Source organism: Dendropsophus ebraccatus, chromosome 6 (assembly GCF_027789765.1).
Source record: "Dendropsophus ebraccatus isolate aDenEbr1 chromosome 6, aDenEbr1.pat, whole genome shotgun sequence".
NCBI lineage: Eukaryota > Metazoa > Chordata > Amphibia > Anura > Hylidae > Dendropsophus > Dendropsophus ebraccatus.
The window spans coordinates 27,582,276-27,599,393 of record NC_091459.1 but is presented as its reverse complement, the minus strand read 5'-3'; the positions used below and the strand labels follow the sequence as shown (position 1 = coordinate 27,599,393).

General features: G+C 41.7%; 1 protein-coding gene across 2 annotated transcripts in view; it reads left to right on the top strand.

The window, feature by feature from the left end:
- The window catches only part of RNGTT (RNA guanylyltransferase and 5'-phosphatase), a 267,991-nt gene extending 265,280 nt beyond the window's left edge, over positions 1 to 2,711 (top strand). For both annotated transcript variants that reach the window (XM_069973561.1, XM_069973562.1), the window contains exon 16: positions 2,020 to 2,711. In XM_069973561.1, coding sequence (XP_069829662.1) covers positions 2,020 to 2,183 — 164 coding nt within the window. In that variant the 3' untranslated portion in view covers positions 2,184 to 2,711. The remainder of the gene's footprint in view (positions 1 to 2,019) is intronic.
- The last annotated feature ends 14,407 nt before the right edge of the window (positions 2,712 to 17,118 follow it).

Here is a 17,118-nt window from a genome sequence, read left to right as displayed (position 1 = left end):
CACGACTCCACAACCCTGATGTCATCAGATGTGTCAAATGCTAGTGATTGCATCGGGTTTCACCCCTGAGACCCGATGCGATCCTGAAATACAGCCAGGGTTGTATGCAGCAGCATACGTGTCTAACTGGCTGTCAATCAAATCCGAAGGCTTAGGTTTATTACAGTCTGAAGCAAGAAAGTCAGATCTTTATGTGCACACTGCCATGCACTCACGCGGGCTGTATCTCGAGATTGCAGCAGGACTCGGTAGTGAGACCTGGTGCAGTCAGTAACTAGTGACATGTCTGATGACAAATGTTACCACAAATGACAGTAATGCTGTAATGCCTGAAGCTGTACTACAGATGCGGTATGGTATATGTCAGAGGACCTTTTTGACATTAAAGGAGAAGTCCGGCAAAAATATTTATTAAAGTATTGTATCGCCCCCTAAAAGTTATACAAATCACCAACATACACTTGTTACGGGAAATGCTTATAAAGTGCTTTTTTCCCTGCACTTACTACTGCATCAAGGCTTCACTTTCTGGATAAGTGAATAAAATAAAAAGGACGCTACTTCCATGAGGCACTGACAGGGAGGGGAGAAGAAAAAGTTTTTCCCCTCCCCTCCCTGTCAGTGCCTCATGGAAGTAGCGTCCTGACACTCACAACATCAGCAGTGAAGCATTACACATGGCTGTAGTAGATACTGACCTCTAAATCTTTCGGCCACTTCTCTATGTGGACAACGCTGACCGTGAGTACCTCAATTCCTTTTTATTTTATTCACTTATTCTCTCCACGGGCCCCATTATTTTGGGAGTATCCTGTGTTTTTGGTACAGTCAGCTTAGCAGTCCCTAGAGGTAGTAGGCCCCTATACAGTGGACTGTCACCAAACAAGACCCTGGATTCGGATTTGTACCCTGTTGAGGGGTGATATGCACAAAGCCCAAGTGGCATCCAGGTGAGCACCTTCTCACATAATCCTTATCCTTGGTGTATTGAGGTATCACACGAGGCGCCGATGCCCGCTTTCTTCTTTTTCTCTCCCTTGTCACTTTCTGGATAACATGGTGATGTCACTTCCTGGATAAAATGGTGATGTCACGACCCGACTTCCAGAGCTGTTTGGCCTGTTGATGCTGAAGAGGGCAGAGGGACACTGAGGGACACAGGGCACTGGAGGGACACTGAGGGACACAGGGCACTGGAGGGACACAGGGCACTGGAGGGACACAGGGCACTGGAGGAACACTGAGGGACACAGGGCACTGGAGGGACACTGAGGGACACAGGGCACTGGAGGAACACTGAGGGACACAGGGCACTAGAGGGACACCAAGCATCCCTCTGCCATCATCCTCGCCAGCAGCCACAGCCCGCACAGCTCTGGGAGTCAGGTCGTGACATCACCATTTTATCCAGGAAGTTAAGCCTTGATGTAGTAGTAAGTGCAGGGAAAAAAGCACTTTATAAGCATTTCCTGTAATAAGTGTATATTGGTGATTTGTATAACTTCTGGTGGGCAATACAATACTGTAATAAAAATTTTCACCGGACTTCTCCTTTAAACTGAATCATACTGGTGGCAGAAACATGGGACCTGAGTGTATGTTTACACAGAGGAATCCCTGCAGAGAAGTTCCCGCGGATTCCGCCACTCTCCCCCACTCACGGCCGTCCGCCGAAAGAATGAATCCACCCGTGCATAGAATAGAGTCTATGGGCGGAGATGCGTGCGGCGGGTTAATCCGCCCGGATTCCATAAAGTGAACATACCCTAAGACTGTTATTAATACATCTTTCCTGTTAGCTCTGCATTTATTCTGAAAACTACGGAAGCTTCCAGATCCCAATACAGTATATTTTTTAGTTTTTATCCCCAGTACCACATGCAGCCATTTGTGGAACAGCAGCACCTGCTCTCTGTATAGCTCAGCATTCACGGCCCCAGCACTGTTCATTTGCTTCTCTGTAGTATTTTATCCATTTGATTAATATCTAATAAATGCTTTTCTTTTTCTTCCTCTTAGCTGTATGTAACAGCATCCAGCATCCAGTAACAAAGGAAATACTGTTCGAATTAATCGATCGATGCACAAAAGCAAATCAGGGACAAAACCGGAAGGATGCACTTGATCCTGATGCCGAACTCATGCCTCCCCCACCCCCTAAAGTTCCTCGAGTTGTCAACTAAAAGAGCGTTTGCTATGAAGCAGAAAGACTTCATCTCAGACAGGGGAAATCCTAAGAACCCACTCGCGTTACATTTTTGCAATAAGGACCTTTTCACAAAAAAAAAGCAACTTTTTGCACACTGACATTGTAGCTAGATTCCAAGTACAAAGATCGCTTCTTCCTAACATGTGCATCAAAGACGAAGTGTGTCTACTTTGAGTCTTACATGAAAGTGCAAAGAGCCCAGAGCGTTGCATCAGAGACCTTGAAAGACAAATTTTTTTGCAAGATGCACAAGCATGAACTGTCAGATGAAGGAAAGCACGTTGTGTTTTCCTATAAACTTGTTCATGTAGGAAAAAAATAAAGTTGCTTTTTGTCCTTTACTTTTTCTTAAAGATTTTTTTTCTATTTAATTGATCGTTGTTAAAGGGTTTAATTTAATGTACTTTTCTCAAGGACTCCTTATTTTGAACAAAACTATGCGTTAAATATTATTTCAGTTGTATAAGGTCATCAGTGTCTGGTTTTGCCTGTTTTAAATCTTGCTTCGAATTTTGAAATAAAAAAAATAAAAAAAAGAAACTTTATTGTTGCGCGTTCTTTATTGTTTCTTATTTGTATCATTAAAATAATACTTGAATATTTTTATAAATAAGAAAATCCCATTAGTTGTAAACAGCTAAAATAATGGTTGCATTTCCACATTCCAAAGTACAGTAAAAATCTTCTTGCAGCAACCACTTAAAGCATTGAGTGATGTTCTTCTTAAAGGGGTACTCCAGTGGATAACAAACTTCTTTCAGATTAACTGGTGTCAGAAAGTGCCAAAGATTTGTAATTTACTTCGACTGAAAAATCTCCAGTGTTCCAGTACTTATCAGCTTCTGTATGTCCTACATTAAGTGGTGTATTCTTTACAGCAGGAATGGGGAACCCTAGACTCTCCGGCTGTTGCAAAACTACAATTCCCATCATTCCTGGACAGCCGAATCGAGAGCAGGCATGATGGGAATTGTAGTTTTGCAACAGCCTAAGGCTCCCCATCCCTGCTTCACCATCTGACACAGCGCTCTCTGCTGCCACCTCTTTCCGTGACAGGAATTGTCAAGAGCAGTAGCAAATCCCCATAGAAAGACCTCTCCTGCTCTCCAGACTGGAAAAGATACACCACTTCCTGCAGGACATACAGCAGCTGATAAGTACTGAAAGACTTAAGATTTTTTAATAGTATCTTTTTGGCACTAAGTTGATTTGAAAGAAAATTGAAAAGTATATACAGAATACCAGGTAACCGCAGACATACATACATATAAATACAGAAAATAATGTCCAAATGTCTTTAATGACGTACAATAGCAGGTAAAATATTTATTAATATTCAGACATATTCCAACTCTCAGCGTGTCTTACCAGCCAGATACTTTTAGGGCATGCTAAGGGCTGCACAAGCTGCAGTAGTACACAGTACATGACCAAAGGAAGTCATTATGAGAAATAATTCTTATTCCAATCCTTTGCTCCAGGGTTGAAAAAGCCCAACAATGTTCAGCCAATTAATCTAATCAGAACGGGCGTTTACTTGAAGGCATAGGGGTGTTAGTTAGGAAAAGCTAAAAGTTGATGGGCTTTTGAAGTCCAGGGGAGTACCCTGTAGGCTTTATTTCTTAACTTGTACCTTATTGTACACTGTTCTTATGTTAGGCAAAAACTGCTGAAAAGTCTGCATAATTGTAACAGTTTATGGCACACTAAGGCTATGTTCACACTACGTAACAGACCGGCCGTTCCGTGACCCCGGCTGGTCTGTGCCCGGACCATCGCGGCCGGTACTTAATTACTGGCCGGATGTTCCGTCCGGCCGCAGAGCTCTGATGCGGGTGCATCAGCGCGCGCCCGCATCAGAGCTTCCCAGAGCCGCTTGCTTCACTGTGTGAACTGACAGGTCTTTCTGCGGCCGGAATTCACTGAATTCCGGCTGCAGAAAACTGACATGTCCGTTTTTTCCAGCGACGTATGGGATCCCGGCCAGAGCATATATGATGTGTGTACACTCCGGCCGGGATCCCATTGAAAATAAGGCTATGTTCAACTCCTGAAAACTACGGCCGTAGTTCTGCGGCGAGAACTACGGCCGTAGTTTTACGTAGTGTGAACATAGCCTAAATATGTAACAACAATATACTGCATATCCAGGTTCAGACTTCTAGTTGTGTTAAATGGGGTTTAAAAGGGTTTTAGAAAAACATGGCCACTTCTAGAAAAAACACAACCTCTTGTACTCAGTTTGGGTGTGATTTTGCAGCTCAGTTCCATTGAAGTGGATTATAATACCACACACAACCTAAGGACTCTTTTTCCATGAAAGTAGCCATATTTTTCTTCTAATCTTGGATAACGCCTATAAGGGTATATGGTAAGTAAAGTAATGTGTTTAGGTGGGAACAGGGTGGTCTTAATAAGGACATTTAATGGAGCCAAAAATTTGGTACAGTAAAATTCGCTCTGGATGATGAGAGGTGGCTTCTGAAATCCATACTATGAAGTTAAAGGGTTTGTCCAGTTAAATTTTTTTCTTTCAAATCAACTGGTGTCAGAAATTTATATAGATTTGTAATTTACTTCTATTTAAAAATCTCAAGTCTTAACATACTTATAAGCTGCTGTATGTCCTGCAGGAAGTGTTGTTTTATTTACATTCAAACACAGTGCTCTCTGCTGACATCTCTGGCCAAGACAGGAATTGTCCAGAGTAGTAGAGGCCTTCTCTGGGAATCTCACACAAAGTGAGTTGGGATACCTTTATGTTTATATTTGGAATACCTTTATAAGTGTGCAAATTATATTTGCACACTTTCAGAGCACAGAGACCCCTTAATCATGCAAGTTTACAAATGACTAAGAGGAGTAGCCTCTGGAGATGGGTAGGGGTATAATGAGCATTTTGACCCTACAGGGGCTTGAGGAAAGTGTTCACCATTAAGCCGTAAAAAATTGGAAAATTTAAATTTTCCAATAATATATACGTTTAGATTAAAGTTTCTCATTTTCAAAAGGAACATGAGAGAAAAAGCACCCCATAATTTGTAACGCAGGTTCTCTTGAGTACAACAGTACCCCATATGTGGGGGTAAAGCACTGTATGGGCACACAGGAGGGCTCAGAAGGGAAGGAGTGACAATTAGCTTTTTCAATGCAGATTTTGCTGAAGAAGTTTTTGAGCGCCAGGTGCATTTGCATTTGCATATGTAGTTTAGTTTGAAATTTCACAAGGAACAAGAGATAAAAAGTACCCCAAAATTTGTAACGCAGGTTCTCGTGAGTAAAAAGGTACCTCATATGTCGGTATAAACCACTGTATGGGCACACAGCAGGGCTCAGAAGGAAAGGAGCGCCAATTCGCTTTTTCAATGCAGATTTTGCTGAAGAAGTTTCTGAGTGCCAGGAGCGTTTGCAGAGCCCCTAAAAATCTCCCCATAAGTCACTCCATTTTGGAAAGTGCACCCCTCAAAGAACTCCTCTTGGGGTAGGATGAGCATTTTGACCCCACAGGTATTAGAGGAAAGTGTTCAAAATTGGCCAGTAAAAATGAAAAACTCGAATTTTTCCAATAATATGTACATTTAGTTTGAAATTTCTCAATTTCACGAGGAACGGGAGAAAAAACGTACCCCAAAACCTGTAACGCAGGTTCTTCTGAGTAAAACTGTACCCCATATGTGGGCATAAACCACTGTATGGGCACACAGCAGGGCTCAGAAGGAAGGGAGCGCCAATTTGCTGGAGCAAAACCGCAGCTAGTAATAGTTATTAGAATAGCGCAGTTACGAAGATAAAATAAAATGAGATTACAGGTAATGTGGGATGGTTACGGGTAATCTGGAGGTTGTTACGGGCAACCTGGGGTGGATACGGATGAAATAAGGTGGTTACGGACAATCTGGGTTGGTTACAGGCAACCTGCTGTTGTTACAGACAATCTGGGGTGTTACAGGCAACGTGGGGAGGTTACTCGCAACATGGTTACGAACAATCTAGGGTTGTTACGGATAAACTGAAGTGCTTATAGGTAATCTGGGTTGGGTACATGTAATTTGGGGTGGTTAAGGGCAATCTGGGGTGATTATGGACAATCTGAAGGGAGTCACTGGCAATTTGGGGTGGTTACGGGCAACGTGCTGTGGTTACATTCTTGCCCCCCCCCCCCCCCCCCCCGAGGAAGTCTTGGGAACAGAACGATTGCCAATGCACTCCCTGTATACCCACAAGAGCAACATTTAGTATATTGTTTAGTGGTCTTTGCATTAGCTTTATTGGGTTGAACAGGGTTTCATTGGGTCTTATTGGGAAGAGTGTAATAATCATATATTCCCCCCCCCCCCCCAGCCCTTTTTAAGTGTTTTGGTGGTGTTTGGTTGTACGTTTATATTTTTTTCCATAGGATATATTATGAGATGCAGCCAGTTCATACTTACTTCTTTTCTGAAATTGGGAATGGTATACTTCTGAGCATGTTGGTTAGCGCCTTTTTTGTCATCAGCAGCACCCGCTAGGGGCTCATCTTTGAAGGTGTCCATAACTGACAACTCTTAAAATGGCAACACACTTTCAGTAGTGGCCCAAACATCCATTCTGTTGACAGCTATTAGAGATAAGTGAGCAGGCTTGTTCAAGTATAGTATTTGCTTAAAAGTATGCAATATGTAAGAGAATACTGTGTGCTGCTCGGGTGCTTAGTAAAATAAAGCTTGTTGAAAGGCTGCTGAGAAACCTTTCAACAAGCTTTAGAGTGCCCCTTCCTTCAAGTATTAAACCAAGTGCCAAGTCATTTGTCTGATGACCTCTCTGCTCTGAAAGTTTGCAATAAACATTTTTTAGTTAACTGATAAAGCTATCACTCCTATAAGGGCTTATTCACTTATGGAACCATGGACGGGTAAGCAATGAAATGGAATGACTAGCATCATGTACAGCCTATGCTTACCTCTCTGCACTCCCTCAGTGCTCTTCTGCGGTGTCTCGGGTGTCCCGCTCTGACTGCAGCCGCCACCTCCAAAACAAACTCAGGAGTGACAGCCCACTCAGCCAATCACTGGCCATAGTGATAGATGCGTTTGTCTCAGAAGTGGCGGCAGCTGCAGTCAGTGGTGGACACTAGAGATGCCATAAGAGGGCACCGTGGGAGCACAGAGATGTAAGTATAACATGTTCTCCAGCAGTGTACCATTATATTAAAAAAATGACAACCCCTTTAAGGCCATAAACTATGGATTCAGAGGAACACACATAGCCATCTATGCATAGTTTAAATTATCTATCCATATGCATATTATTTGTTTTAGTCAAGCTAAACAGATGTCTTCATGCTGTTTAATGTGCATGGGAAAGCATTACACCATTCGATATGCATTAAAATAAGGACTTTTTCTTTTAATTTAATAGTTGAGAGGTAAAACTAGCTTCTCTTTAGCATTTGCATTTTAATATCCATTCAGTTCCCTCCATTTAAGCCACTTTCAGAACATAATCAAAGCTGCATATTGAACCATGAATGAAAAAGTTCTCTGCTTACATGACTTTTGAAATGTCTAATAGTAAAAAAAAAAGTTTAAAATATTTAACTTTCATTAGGCACTAAAATGCCTCACTTTTGAATTATGGAACAGTTTGAAATCTTCTATTAAGATGTAAATTAAACTGGGTGATCTATGGGGGGTATGGGTAGAGAAGAGCCAGAGATGCCTTATTCTTAGAAAGGCAGCAAAAGTAAGAGCTTCCTATATGATAAAATATTTGTAGACAGTCTCTGGTTATGCATGGTCCGCATGGTTGTCTAAATTGGAAGCCTACTCCAGAAGCCTACTATGACTACTTAACTCCTATGTCCTTTGATTATTATACGTATATTATTAGGCTCATTAATCCTGAGCATTTAACATATGCAAAATGTCATAAAGTAACGCTTAAGAAGATGTAAGGGAATCCAAGAGTTTCTAAGAAGATATAATAAATCATGCAAAATAGCTATACAGTACTGTAAGCAAATTCAAGGGCTTCTAAAAAATGCAATAAATCATTGCTGTCCCCTCATATGTATAAAATAATATCACTTATAATATATATTTTCCTTGTTTACAACATAATCTGTGAATATTATTTTTTTTTTATACGTTTCCAATCTAGAGGGTAAGTTTACTACTTAAACATGGTAACCTTTGTTCTAAATTTTTTCATTGGCAGATTTGTTTCCTAAATGCAACATAAAGCAACTTTTTAAGTAGTCTTTATTAAACATTTCCTACCATTTAGCTGTGTTGGAATTTCTATGTCAAAAGATATGCATCTACAGCAGCCTCAGCATCTAAGTGGTTGACAGAAGAGCTCCCTTGTTACCCACTGGCTTCCCGCGCAACACAATCATAGGGTGTTCATGATCACTATAGGAGCTGAATGCCTTAAAACAGTATCCAATCTGCCATGTACTGTATGAAAGTCTAAAGATTTTTTTACAGAATTACTGGCAGGTATAAAACATTGTAATGCAGTAATTTATTAGAATGTAGTGCCTGATCATGTAGTACATGGCCCTAATGGGGGAGAAAAAAGAATATCGGGCAGTATGGTGGCTTAGTGATTAGCACTGTATTCCTGGGTTTCAAAATCCACCAACATCTGCAAGGAGTTTTATGTTCTCTCCATGTTTTTGTGGGTTTCCTCCATCAAAACATACAAATGTTTGAATTTAGAATGTAGATGTAACAGCTCCCAATTAGAGATGATCGAACATCGGGAATTTTCAGGTTTGTTCGAACTCGCACCATCGGCTTTCCATTCCAATAAAACCTGAAAATTCAAACCTGAAAATTCCCAATGTTTGATCATCTCTACTCCCAACATGATTGGTGACACAATACCATTTTATATGTCCACATGTGTGTATGTATGTACAGTATACTAGAAAACTTACCCAACACCGCCTGAATCTGAAGTGTTCATCTTCTTGTGTTAAAGGAGAAGTCCGGCCAAAATTAATTTTTGATATGTTGTTACTTATGAAAAGTTATACAAATTTCTAATGTACATTAATTATGGGAAATGCACATATAGAGCTATTTCCCTTAATTTAGTAGATCAGGAAGTGTTAGAAATATCTCTGAAGAAGTGACGTCACGACCCAGGGTGTAATTCCTATGGAGTGTCCAGCAGGGGGCGCTCTCTATATAGAAGTCTATGGGACTTTATTGTTTCTATGGGTTTCTATGTAATGTAATGTAATGTAGTGTACAGTGCTTTATTGAATGAATACATCTATGGAATACTTTGGGGAGCAAGTGTCCTTGCTCCCCAAAGTATTGCATAAATGTATTCATTCAATACACAGTAAGCCCGCCGATCCGCCGCATTCCCGCCGATCCGCCACACGCTGATCCGCCGCATTCCCGCCGATCCGGACCATATACATTGAACTACAGCTCCCATCATCTGCTTCTAGTATGAACAGGTGATGGGAGCTGTAGCTGGGTAATGGATATGACATGCCGCCGGGCGCAGGGGGGAGCCGCTCAGTACACAGGAGCGCTCCCCCCTCCTCCTCCTCCTTCCGGGATAACTTCCGCCTATACCAATGCTGACTCCCTGCCTGGCCGCCGCTCTCCGCTCTCCCCCCCCATACATACCGGCTCCCGATGCATCCTGGTGTCCGCGCTGATGCCGGGAGCCGGTATATGTGAGCGGAGAGCGGCGGCCAGGCAGGGAGTCAGCATTGGTATAGGCGGAAGTTATCCCGGAAGGAGGAGGGGGGAGCGCTCCTGTGTACTGAGCGGCTCCCCCCTGCGCCCGGCGGCATGTCATATCCCTTACCCAACTACAGCTCCCATCACCTGTTCATACTAGAAGCAGATGATGGGAGCTGTAGTTCAATGTATATGGTCCGGATCGGCGGGAATGCGGCGGATCAGCGTGTGGCGGATCGGCGGGAATGCGGCGGAAATGCGGCGGATCGGCGGCCTTACTGTGTATTGAATGTATTGAATGAATACATTTATGCAATACTTTGGGGAGCAAGGACACTTGCTCCCCAAAGTATTCCATAGATGTATTCATTCAATAAAGCACTGTACACTACATTACATTACATTACATTACATAGAAACCCATAGAAACAATAAAGTCCCATAGACTTCTATATAGAGAGCGCCCCCTGCTGGACACTCCATAGGAATTACACCCTGGGTCGTGACGTCACTTCTTCAGAGATATTTCTAACACTTCCTGATCTACTAAATTAAGGGAAATAGCAGTATATGTGCATTTCCCATAATTAATGTACATTAGAAATTTGTATAACTTTTCATAAGTAACAACATATCAAAAATTAATTTTGGCCGGACTTCTCCTTTAATTGAATTCTTTCCAATGAACAAATGTTGTTTTCTTTAAGTGGAAACTTTGGCTGTTACACATTGTTTATTTCATTTTTAACATTCAAATATCTGGAATCAGCAGTTACAATTGTTTCAAAGAAAACTTCAAAGAAAAATTCATTAAACCTCCATGGTAACGTAAGACTCCATTGCTGAACAAAAAGTGTGTTAGTTTAAAGTTTGCTCAACAACATTTAGGCTATGAAATACCAAGGGAATATAGTCTGGTCAGATAAGACCAAAATTAAACTCTTTGGAAGCCATGATACACACCATGTTTGGAGGCCAAAAGGCAACGTATATCACCCCATAACACCATACCAACAGTGATGTCTGGAGATGGGAACATCGTGGCGTGAGGCTATTTTTTAGCATACAGCACTGGCAAACATCATGTGACTGAAGAAAGGATGAATTAACAAATGTACAGAGACATTTGTGATAACAATCTGAAACCATATACCAGGATGAGGAAGAAGAAACAAGGGTGGACATTTCAGCAATGATTCCAAACACACAGCCAAGTGAACTCTCAATTGATTTCAGATAAAGAAAATAAAGTTGCTAGACTGGCCCAGCCAATCACCTGACCTGAATCCAACAGAAAATCTATGGAAGGAACTAAAGTTCAGTGTTGAATAAAGGGCCCACCGGAACGTATAAAGGATTTGATGACTGTTTATGTGGAAGAATGGCCCAAAATCCCACCTGAGCAATACATGCCACTAGTTTCTCCATACAGGAGGTCTCCTGAAGACGTCATCACCAACAAAGACTTTTGTGCGAAGCATTAAAGGGGAACTCCAGATAAGAAAAACTTGTTTTCTATTAAAATACATTAAAAGTTATATAGATGTGTCTATACAATGTATTACCGTATCTGTGCGGTTCTGCCCCACTAGTAGCTGATGAAAATCCAGAAAGTGAAGAAAAATTGCCTCTGTGCCAATCCACATTGTCTCCTGCTCCTTCTGCTCTCCCACCTTAGGAGACAAATATTCCATGCCTCTGTCTCACATTGTGTGTGTTTGCTAAGGACAGGCCGATGATGCAGACAGGGGCAGGGCGCGATGTCACAGGAGGTTTGGCTGGATCCCCCAATCCTCTGAGTGATTCACCATCTCTGACCAGCCAAAAGCAGGTGCAGCACTAATTTTACTGATTGTGCTGGGTGGGAAACTGTGATGATCAGCTGAGGTAAAGCATTGCATTCTGGCAACTGCTCAACCAGGAAGGACAGAAACACAATACAGAAAAAAATCCCCAAACAAATGGATTTTTGGTAGTTTCATAAATGGAATAGACAGGTAAGTAATGCTATATGCTTCTGCAGAAGTTTCATTTTTTTTTTTTTAAACTCTACCTGGAGTTCCCCTTTAAACAAATTTCAGCATGTATGTCCCAAACTTTTTCCCAGTGTCCTTTCTCGATATTACTAGAGATGAGCGAATCTTGAGCACACTTGGGTTTGTCCAAACTCAAAAGCTCTGCATTTGAATACCGGTGGCTAAAGAATGGCTGTATCTATGTTTTCCAGGCAATTGCAGGCATACCATTGGAGTTCTTATGCGTCTTGCAGAAACCTATTACTTGTTTTCTTTTAAGGGACGTAATATACAAAAATTAGAATAAAAAAATGTAATAGGTTAACCAGGCACACTCCGCTCTGCCCTGTAGGAGACACCTGGTAAACTGCTTGATTTTCCTACTGATTTCAATGAGGTTCACTACTTGAACTGAGCAATCGAGCATTCAAAAATGCTCAAATAGCCAATAGACGTGCCAATTAGCATGTTTTATTGGTGTTATATCTTTTAATACGTTACAATATTGGACCGTAAAACGTTTGTCTTTAATTAGCGTTAATGAAGGTGATTTTATAACGTGCTAGTTAGTAATAGTTTAGATTTTGGGGAAAATAACATTATTATTCGTTCAGTGATAACTGTGATGTGCATAGAGCAGTTACTAAAAGAAAAAAAAGTTACATGTTCCAAGACCTTGTCTACAGTGTCAGAAATGCACATGATCTAGAAAGTTTTTTGTGACTGAAGAGGTTCAATTTTTACTTTAAATGTCTCTAGTCAGTCACTCGAACAGGACGTGCTGGCAGAGATGTTTTGTATATAGCAAGTTCTTTTTGTTGGGTCATTGCTCTAACATGCTTTTTTATGCTTACTTTATAATGACTTCAGACTTTCCTCCTCGGAAATTTTATATATTGTTCAGGAATAACAATGTCTTACAAAGTTCTATATACTGAGAACAAATAAAGTCACGGTATTTCCGTATCAGATAATTTCATTAAAATAAATTATCCCAAGTCATCTTGTCTGTGAGCTTTATCCCTACCCCTAGTGTGATGTCACCATCTCTGACCAGCCTCTACAGCATATGTCACCATTTCTCTCTCATATATACAGATATCTGGGGAAAAAAAACTTTCTGGGAGTGGTAATGTCCTATAGTGTGAACACACTCCAAATAACCAAATGGTAACTTAGAATTGGTGACTGATGAATTCTCCCCACTTCACACCTAACAACGCCCAAAGATCATCTCAGACTGGGTTCACTCAAATCCCTCCGTCTAGGGGAAAAAGCACTCTACCGGCACAAGTATCAACAACAGCAAAGCAAAATTAGGAAAGTGATTCATATCCGATTCAATGATTTGCACTGGTAAACTGGTGAATTTCTTATTATTCACGCAAAGGAGGGGAGATGGCTCCACACTCTCCCCCCTATAGCCTGGTTTGCGTAGTCAGAGCTAAAAGAAGAGCTGTGATTGGTTGCTGTAGGCAGTGTAAAACAGTGTATATTTTACACCCTTTGCTAAATTTTCCCCATTGAGTGTTTGGGCGTCCACTTGGCAAATGGGGATCAATGTGAATAAATGTAAAGTAATGCCCCTTGGTACTAGTGACCCGCATGAATACCCCTTATGTCCTAGGGGGATTTACACTGAGAGAGTGACTGGTAGAGAAGGATCTGGGTATACTTGTAGATAATAGACTACAGAACAGCACACAATGTCAGTCAGCTGCTTCTAAGGCCAGCAGGATATTGTCATGTATATAACAGGCCTGGACTCTCGGGACAGGGATATAATATTACCGCTTTATAAAGCTTTGGTGCGGCCCCATCTGGAGTATGCCGTCCAGTTTTGGAACCCGATTCATAAAAAGGACGTTCTAGAGCTGGAGAGGGTACAAAGACGGGCAACTAAACTAATAAGGGGAATGGAGCATCTTAGCATTAAAATAATTAAATTTGTTTAGTCTCTAGAAGAGACGTTTAAGGGGAGATATGATTAATGTATATAAATGGCTCCTACAAGAAATATGGGGAAAAGATGTTCCAGGTAAAACCCCCTCAAAGGACAAGAGGGCAATGCCTCCGCCTGGAGAAAAAAAGGGTTCAATCTCTGGAGGCGACAAGCCTTCTTTACCATGAGAACATTGAATCTATGAAAAATATGACATGTCCTAGTGCGGGACACAAATGTGGCACGGATTTACCCATCGAAGTCTATGGGAGCTTCCGTAATTTGAGCAGATCCATACTTTTTACAGAAGAAATGTCCGTAATTTCTGCAATTTTTTTTGCTGATTGCGGATGATTATTGCTGACATAATATATGGTCTTAAAAAGCTACTGAACATGTGAATGAGGCCTTTACCTGGTTTCTAATTATGCCTGTGCCAAATTAGTTATATAGTTAAAGGGGTTGTCCAGTGAAATTCTTTTTCTTTTACATCAACTGGTGTCAGAAAGTTATATAGATTTGTAATTTACTTAAGTATTGGAAAACATGAGATTTTTAAATAAATTATCAGCTGCTGTATGTCCTGCAGGAAGTGGTGTTTTCTGTCTGACACAGTGCTCTGTCAGGAACTGCCCAGAGGAGGAGAGCCTTTCTATGGGTATTTGCTACCGCTCTGGTGAGTTCCTGACATAGACAGAGATGGCAGCAGAGAGCACTGTGTTAGACTGAAAAGAAAACACCACTTCCTGCAGGACATACAGCAGCCAGTAAGTATGGGAAAACATGAGATCTTTAAAATAGAAGTAAATTACAAATTTATATAACTTTCCGAAACTAGTTGATTTGAAATTTTTTTTTTTTTTTGCTGCATAACCCCTTTAAATCTGTGTCTAACTACTTGCAGAAATGTAAAAATCTCATCATTTAGAATTTCTACAGGCAGCTGCCTGCTCAGGTCTCCAATCTGGTGTGAAGCTTTTTGTTATTCAGACAACAAACCTGGGGAATCCAATCACTCCCTCAGTCATGGGGTCAACCCTCACAGGTGAATAGTTTTTTTTCCCCCCTCTAAGTACTAAGATGATATTTGTTAGGCAAATCAGATTTTGGAGTGCTAGCTTATGAATTCTGTGTATTGTACTAGACAAGCACTAGACTAGATTTAGAAATAATCTAAGCACTGGTGCAGACAAATCTGGACAGAAGCTCCGTGCGCTGCCTCTAGCATCACCTCTACTTGTTAGTACATCTAACACATAAATATGTAGGACTATGGGAAGCAGAACCTATTTTCCATTGAGCACTTTATTTATTTGGCCGTGGCAGAGTAAACCCAGAGGTAATTTCAATTCATTCCAAATAACTCTATAAAATGACACGAGGGAACATTGGAGATTTCTTTTTCTTCCCTTTGCAAGAATGAGAACAATTGAGACACCCTGCAATATAATTCTTTCCTTTTGTAGCTTTCCAATAAAAGCCCCAATGTTGTAGACTCCGTGCTGTGGGCAAATGAACGTGAGACACCATCATACTATAAATGAAATATAAACTGCACAATACCCAATTAATTGTCTAGCAGATTGAGTTCCACAAAAGTTTAGCTTCAGTTTACTGAACTACATAACTCCTTTTATTTAGGGAATCCCATTACTCGCTGTGGGTGAATGACTGGCTACAAGCCAGCCTTTGGCGTCCATCCAGTTACTGGAGTGAAGAATTATATTATAAAGATATGTATCCACAGGCGCAGCCTGTTACATATGTCTTGGTTCTGGAGCCTGAAATTATATTATCTTCTCACTAATTACAGTACAGACCCATTGAGCTAACTAGAGAAGAGCTACTTTCTTTACTGAAGGCTGCGTATTTCTGTTAAAAGCGAATCTGTACCCATATGGGCACTTAATACCAGCAGCCTATGGGACGACGGGACGGGACCTCTCTGGCAGGCATGATGATGTGACGTCATCACGCCTGCCGGAGCTCCCGTCCATGCGGCTCGCAAGATGGAGCCCCAAGAGGAGGAGAGCTGCTGCCTGCAGCCACACAGCACGGATTAGGTGAGTAGGATGTTTGTTTTTTTAGGGGAAGAGCAGAGGGCATTATTAGTTCATGGGGGCACCTCTGGGGGCATTATTAGTTCATGGGGGGCACCTCTGGGGGCATTATTAGTATATGGGGGCACCTCTGGGGGCATTATTACACATAACACCACACAGCGCAGTTACTATGGGAGCATACAGGAGGGAGAAAGGGAAGGAAGTTGCTAGAAATGTGCGGAGCCTAAATTGTTTGTCTCGCAGGTTCTGAAGAAATGAAACATAGCTGGAAGAAATCATCATGCAGGACTGGACTGCTTGGAGAGGAAAAGGGAAAGTGACGCCTCAGATCAAAGTAGACGTCACCTGTGAGTCACTGTATGAGAGTTTTCTTATTTTGTAGAACATTATTTAGTAGGGGTGCCCCGAGGTGGAAAAGGTTGGGAAGCACTGGCCTAGAGTATCTGTGCCCTAACCTTGCACCACCCCTCCGTCCCTCCTCCCCACCCTCTTCATCATTAGGAATGCCACTGGCAGGATTTTTCCTATTCCTCTGCAGCGAACACTGCACAGGTGCCTTAACAGTCCAGCCCATGTGCAGTGTTCACACAGCTGATGAATAGGAGAATACCTTCCTGGGGCATTCCTAATGATGAATAGGGCGGGGAGGAGGGACAGAGAGGCTGTGTCAGCCTAATGCATAGACACTCTAGGCCACGGCAGTTGCGGCAGTGCAGCAAGATTGTGTGGCAGCACGGTCATCTCTCTAATCATTCTACTGATCGGTCAAGGTCTGAACCCTCAGACTGATAAAAACTTTTGAAATATCTCTCTTTTTTTTTTTTAATGAGGGGTACACTTTTTAAGCATATTTCTGAAGCCGCATCCCCCCCCTTCCCTAGAGTGATGTGATTACAGTGCTGGAATGCCCAGGGAACCATGATGACTACTTGGAAGTAATTTACATACAGCGCAGGACTTTATTAATGTACTGTACGTTTTCTCAAAACACCGGGTAGGGATGCGGCTTCAGAAATATGTTTAGGAAGAGTGCTGGGTCATGTACCAGCACATTTCCTTAGTGTTATAGGGATTTTTGTTGTGATTGGTTCCCTTTAATGACTTCCCTATGGAAAGAGAAAGGCAAGCAGAATCTAGACACCTCTGGCGCAAGTTATTACCTCAAGAACAATAGAGCAGAGCATTGAAAATCCATCATGCC